General features: G+C 39.4%; 1 protein-coding gene across 4 annotated transcripts in view; it reads left to right on the top strand.

Annotated features, from left to right (window-relative positions):
* The window catches only part of NBEA (neurobeachin), a 553993-nt gene extending 548218 nt beyond the window's left edge, over positions 1-5775 (top strand). For all 4 annotated transcript variants that reach the window (XM_018554206.1, XM_018554199.1, XM_018554191.1 and 1 more), the window contains 3 exons: positions 479-675; positions 2001-2152; positions 5271-5775. In XM_018554206.1, coding sequence (XP_018409708.1) covers positions 479-675; positions 2001-2152; positions 5271-5361 — 440 coding nt within the window. In that variant the 3' untranslated portion in view covers positions 5362-5775. The remainder of the gene's footprint in view (positions 1-478; positions 676-2000; positions 2153-5270) is intronic.
* Positions 5776-6768: the final 993 nt, after the last annotated feature.

Raw genomic sequence — 6768 nt, 5'->3', positions numbered from 1 at the left:
GTTTTACACATTTTTACTGTTATGATTTTCTTCTGTTTTCTTACACTTAATTTTCTCTTTCTTGCTGCTGCCCAGCCTTAGTAAAGTGTATTGATACAAGGCTATATTAGGAGTTGGCTTTACATTGGACTGTATTACCTGAAATGAAAAACAAAGAGGCTGATTTACTAAAGGATTAGAATCACGACAGTTATCGAACTGTGTGAAAATAAATCCGTTTACTTATTTCATCAGTTTCATGACTGGATAATTGAAGTTAACACAATTTATTGTGTTAACATAATCCACTCCTTTAGTAAATCAGCCTCAAATTGTCTTTGCCTGTACTTGATAGAGCAATCAGACAATTTTACATGCTGGTAAATAATTGAATGTGCTTTTGCATTCATTTCCTATTTGTACATTGTCCTAACCCATTTGGTTAATGTTGGTGACAACTTAATCCTCCCTTGGTCAATGCTTTTTTTTTTTCTTTCAGAGGGTCCATGCTTGGTCCACACCATCACTGGAGATCTACTCAGAGCACTGGAGGGCCCAGAGAATTGCTTGTACCCTCGTTTGATTTCTGTTTCCAGTGAGGGTCATTGTATTATATATTACGAGAGGGGGCGATTTTGCAACTTCAGCATTAATGGCAAGCTTCTGGGCCAAATGGAGATCACTGATTCAACTAGGGTAGGTGATGATATCCTTTTTGCTTTCAGGATCTTCATTCTAAAATATTGAACTTCAAGATTTATTAAAAAGTGTTACTGTACCACCAATAGACTGAATACTGGTAACTCAGCTTAGTGTAGGTCTTTTGCACTTATTGTGTTCAACCTTTTATGCCTAATGTTTAGCAGTGCATTACCAAAATTCAGTATTTGACTCACCCAATGAAACATTATCTGGTATCTTTATGCCTAGTGTACATATTTGCTTGTTTGGTGCACTTGCTAGTTCTTAAAATCAACCCCTCAGAATTTAACAGTTTCTGCAGGCCATCGGATAAGGGAAACACTTTTTAGAACGGTAAATTATGCTTTAAACATGTAGTTGTTGTTTTGGCATACCAACATTCACCCTTAAAGCCCATTTCCACCTTTGCGGAGGTACTTTAAAAAAAACATGCCAGCAATGTACACCGAGTGTACATGAAGCAGGCATATGCTAATGCTGTATATGAACACAGAAACATGAAACTAGTTTCCTCTTCATATACTCATGGAAATGGATGCCTCTGTGTTTTGCAAGCAATCTGTGTACATTACAACTCAGCTCCCCCCCATTCATTATTATTCATAATGACTACGTTATAATTCTTGGCGGTCCTGTTTGCTGGTAGAATTGCCATGTGCATCGCTGGAAATTCGTGTTGGTGACTATGGCTGACAAATGACACCCTATAGCCCTAATGCATAAAAAGTGTTTGTGATACCAATAGCAACCATCCAGCACCTCCCTTCTTATTTCTAATGGTTGCCCCAGGCCACACTGTTAAGTTGAAGAAAGCCCAGAAACAATGGTAGGCTGTTCATACAGGTGGCTAGCCACGGATCCAATTGTTTAGGTTCTCTACATTTATTAAAAAGTGGAAACTCCTTTAAGTTGTTTAAGAAACAATAACCCTGTTTCCTGCAGCACAACGTGAATCTGTATTTTCATGGGAAAGTAAGATAAAAAGAAAAGACAGCTTAGCCTCCAATTTGTTACGGTGCTGTAAACTTTATGAAGATAAACATCCAGTTGATTCAGACAGAATATCAGTGTCGTAGAATAAAGAAAATGATCTTAAACATCAAATTGCCATACATGTATAATAAATAACCATGGCTCATAAATTTAGAACGCAATATGGCCCCAAGGATCTCCTTTATTGCCAGTGCTCTCATTCTGGCCGGAGATCTTTGCCCAGCCAGTAAATTGTCATTCTTGTAATGCGCTGTCTAAATGTTTTGCCATAATAATTAATCTCATTGAAACGGCTGTGAATGAATGCTATGTTCTTTTTCATCTAGGCCATCCTTCTGAGCAGTGATGGCCAGAACCTTGTGACTGGTGGAGATAATGGTGTTGTAGAAGTCTGGCAAGCTTGTGATTTTAAACAGCTCTATATTTACCCCGGCTGTGATGCGGGCATAAGAGCGATGGATCTGTCACATGATCAAAGGTGAGTCTGCAACTATGTATATCTCAGTTTAATGTGCACATGGAAAAGTTACTTAAAATTTTAAAATGTCCATTTAGCTTGCTAAATACATTATAATGCGAAGTCTGTAATTAACAAGCAAGGGGACTACCATCAGGTCCACTGCTACGGGCCTAAAAGTAAGGACAACCCATTATTTTTGTGCTCTGATCTATGCAATCCTGCCTCCCATCAGTTTGTACACTACATCCCCAGTCTTGATATTGACCTACACAGGGAGCATTGGCACTGTGTTCAGTAGTGTTTGAGCTACCCTAAATTTAGTTTTTGGCTCAAAGTGAAGAGTTCTCAGTTCTGAACAGTTGTCTTAGTGTTGTGTTCTGGCCCTACGATTTTATACTTATATAGCGTAATAATCAGTCTTCAAAAGTATGCCACCCATGTAAACACCTAGAATACTGATCTCTCCTGCTATCTATACAGGTGAAACTCGAAAAATTAGAATATCGTGCAAAAGTTCCTTTATTTCACTAATGCAACTTAGCCGTCTACCAGGAGATTTTGGAGCACTTCATGCTTTCTTCCGCAGACGAGCTCTATGGGGATGCTGACTTAATTTTCCAGCAGGACTTGGCACCTGCCCACACTGCCAAAAAATTTCTGAGATTGTGGATCAGGGTTTTCATGAGCTGTAAGCCATAATCATTACAATTATGACAAATCACGGCTTGAACTATCTTGCTTTGCATGTAATGAGTCTATCTCATATATTAGTTTCACCTTTTAGGTTGTATTAGTGAAATAAATGAACTTTTGCACGATATCCTAATTATTCGAGTTTCACCTGTAGTGCTGATCACTGCTGTATGTGGCCCAAATACTATAGGTAAAGTCGCTAAAAATTCATCCTGCCCATTCATTTACCTTGAAGCTGCCATATACACTGAGTGGCCAGATTATTATGACCACCCCATCAGTACTTAGTTGGGCCTTGAGATGACTTTGTTGGGCCGCCTCATAAACCACGAGATGCGAGGAATCTGACACTGCACTGTTGCCCTTCTGTTGTCTTGTACCAGTCTTGCCACTCTCCGTTCTGCCCTAACATTGACTAGTCGCTGACGGCCACAATTCGCACGTTCAGACCCAGATTTTCTGCTGACAGTCCAGTCTTTAAACACTTTAACAACAGCTGAACATTTAACGAATTCTGCTGTTTTGCTGATACTCGCTCCATGGCTCCGAGCACCAACAATCAGCCCACGTTCAAAGGCTGTTAAATCGCGTTGTTTACCCATATCTTCAGAAACAAATAACTTCTACTGTCGTGGTAAACAACCTGCTTCTCTATTTATAATGGTCTGGCCCTCTAGCAACTTCAGCGCCAAATTATAGCTAATTTGCCTACAAACGTCAGGTGGTCATAATAATCTGCCCACTTAGTGTATATGCTTAAAGCGGTTCTTCAAACTCCCGACCAACTTACTCTCTTTCTACTCCTGCCAGCCTCCTTTCTCACAATCTGATATTTAACATTGATTTATGGTTTTTAAAAATACCTTTTCTGGGGAAACCTCCTCACAGTTCCTGTCTCACTTAGATGAGAATGATGTACGTGTTCTCCATTGTCTCCTGGGATACCCACATCACACATCCCAGGAGGCCTCAAGGTACTCTACATGCATGTGTCACAGTGTGTCATCAGGGAGCCAGCCACAGGAACCTGGAAGAGATAGCCGGCCCTCTTATGACATCAGAGAGGAAGATAGTTGCATGAGATCTCTACAAAACACCGCTGGATCACTGGGTGGGTGAGTATGTTCTTTCTGCATAACTCAGCAAGAGGTAAGAATGATGGGGGAGTAGTGAAGTTCCTCTTTAAATATGTTAGTGTCACTTAGACTAAAAACTCTTCTAACAGGTGAGGAAAAGTGGGGATGATGAGAGTATTACTGCTTTATCTCTTCCATAAGTTTAGTCTACTTAACATCTAAAAATATCCTAGAACTAAAAACAAAGATTTGATTGGATGACTTGTGATCATGTGTGTTTATGAATCCAAGGGTGCGATGGGCTTTTATTGTTTTGCTTGTTAATATTACAGCATTGCCATTCCTGTACCTGCTCTGTACTGTTATCGCTAATGGCACAACAAAGGAAGCATTCCATGTGCTTATGACTCCTCTTTTGTTGCTTGACTTCATATGAATTCATGTCTATGCTCTGCCAGCTGTCATTCCAGTGTCCAATGAGACTGCCTGCCAGGAAAAACACCCTCACTGGACAGGATGATGGCAGTTAGTGGAGCTTAGCCATGAAGTCGGGCAGTGGTAAGAAAGTGAAACTGAGTCAGAGAGGAGCACAGAAGAATCTTTTCCTATTGATAAAGACAATTGTGGCAACTTGTGATATGTTATTAGAAATTATGTTTACTTTTAAAACTTTCAAATCAAGCACCGTTCATTTTAATGTCTTAAATCATTAATTAGCAACACTTTCAAAGAGTATCCCTGCTGCTTTTTTCTCACATTCTTTATGCAGAATAATCTCTGTTGGAAAAGATTTGATATGAAGAGAAATTCATACATGATTAAAGTTAAATCCCAGGCAGATAAAAAGACACAAATTCATGCAGCTCTGTATTCGCTAATCATTTAATGTATTTGTTCAAATGCAACTACTACATGTACCTGAAGATGACTTCTGCAATCCGCTGTAAAGTGGCACTCAAACCAGGTGAAGTACGGGCATGGCTGGGAGCTTATCAGGAGTTCTGCATGGAAATGTCCTGACAAGGAACATGCTAATAGGAGGGGAGAGCAGAGCGATCAATGGGATGCCCTAATCACTCCCTGACTACTCTTTCACTGTCCAACCAGCAGGCTGGGGGGTTGGGAGAAGACACCACTGTATTCTGTAAGCAGTGTCATCCACTTGGCTGTGCTGTGTGAAAGGACAGTTTTGGCAATTACATCGCTCCATTCTATGTATTTCATCTTTGTATTTAGCTGTTTGCCTGGAGTATAGCTTTAAAGTACTTTTTTTTGCTTTTGATATACTGTATCCTACTTTTATATATTGCAATAGACACAAGGAATAAACAGTTCTTGATCTGTTCCTTTTTCTTCTCTCCTTCCAGGACCTTGATCACTGGCATGGCTTCTGGTAGCATTGTAGCTTTTAACATAGATTTTAATCGGTGGCATTACGAACATCAGAACAGATACTGAGGTCGACTGAAGTGCTGAATGCCAAGTTTTCATGTTGAGAGCACAAGCGCTGCAGTTCCTAGGCGTTGTCACCTCCAGTGGAAAAGCAAGTCTGCATAGAGCTCCTCCGTTGTACATTCCATTACACCCAGCAATAGCTGTACATTGTAGTCAGCAAAGCCACTTTTCATTGTGTTTCTTTTTCACAACTGAACACCAGCTGCTGAAGGCACGCCTGTACCATGCACACTGACAATGAAATGGAGTCTCAGAATTATTTCAGTTTTCATTCTTTCTGATAAAGCTGGCGGGACACACTGCAAAAACAAGACATTCTGGGAAAGACTGTGTGTCCAAGCTGCGATGGTGTTTAGTCCACACGTCTTACATCCCATTTCCAGCCTCTTTTCAAGCTGTGAAAAAAATTTAAAAAATACACACAAAAAAAATATGTTTGATACTTTGTACATCAGATGCACATCTTTAACTTTAAAAGGGATACTTTTGTAAAAGTAAAACCTTGTATAAAGAACAAACAACAAAAAAAGTTCCTTAGTTTTATCGTGAAGCTAAAACCGTGCTTGTACTTTAAACCTGACAGAGCAGGAAACGTAAACGTATTCTGGAAATGTAAAAAAAAATAAAAAGGACACGGCTTGCTTTAAAAGGTTGAATATGGGTCTATCCAACATTTACACCAAAATATGCTTTGCACTTTGTGTTTTTTTTTTCGTTTTTTTTTTCTTCCCTTTCACGTCAGATCCCATAACTTCGTAACATAGGGATATGAAGCCATGGTTTGCCATAAATCTCTCACACTTGCTGTACCTATTTTATTTATGATCATTATGAAAAGAGAGATGAGGCAACAATTACATATGCCCTGATGTTTTCCCCCGGAAAGGGTATTTATATTTCACAGTGCCGAACTACTCCAGGTTTTGACCAGAAATGAAAACTTCTCCACGGCAAACAGGTAGCAAAGGTCAAGGAAGAAAGGAGGTGATTTATTTGTTTTTATTTGAATTAAATTGCCTAGGCTATAGCCAACAACAAACAAATGGTGTCGGTCTACCAAGATGCAGTGACGGCATCACCAAAAAGCCAAATTCTTAGCCTAAGACACAGACGATGCTGTGCGTTTTATGCTACTGCAGTGATGGCTGTCAGGGATTCCTGCACAGTATACTGTTAAAATGATACATCCAGGGGTCAATCCACTTGTTCTTTATTTGTATATTTAGTGACTGTATTGTCATAGATGTACATATTGTGTCAGTAGGGCTATGAGGCATGTAACAGGAATGTAATTTTCTCAAAAATCTACACACACTTGCAGTCATTTATTTTAAGAGAAAAAAAAGTCAAATAAAAAAATAATTTGTATTGGCACTTTGCACCAGAAACATATCATTATTTATTGATGTG

Source organism: Nanorana parkeri, unplaced genomic scaffold (genome assembly GCF_000935625.1).
Source record: "Nanorana parkeri isolate BGI_ZX_2015 unplaced genomic scaffold, ASM93562v1 scaffold8, whole genome shotgun sequence".
In the NCBI taxonomy this organism is placed as follows: Eukaryota; Metazoa; Chordata; class Amphibia; order Anura; family Dicroglossidae; genus Nanorana; species Nanorana parkeri.
This window is presented reverse-complemented; position numbering and strand designations above follow the sequence as displayed.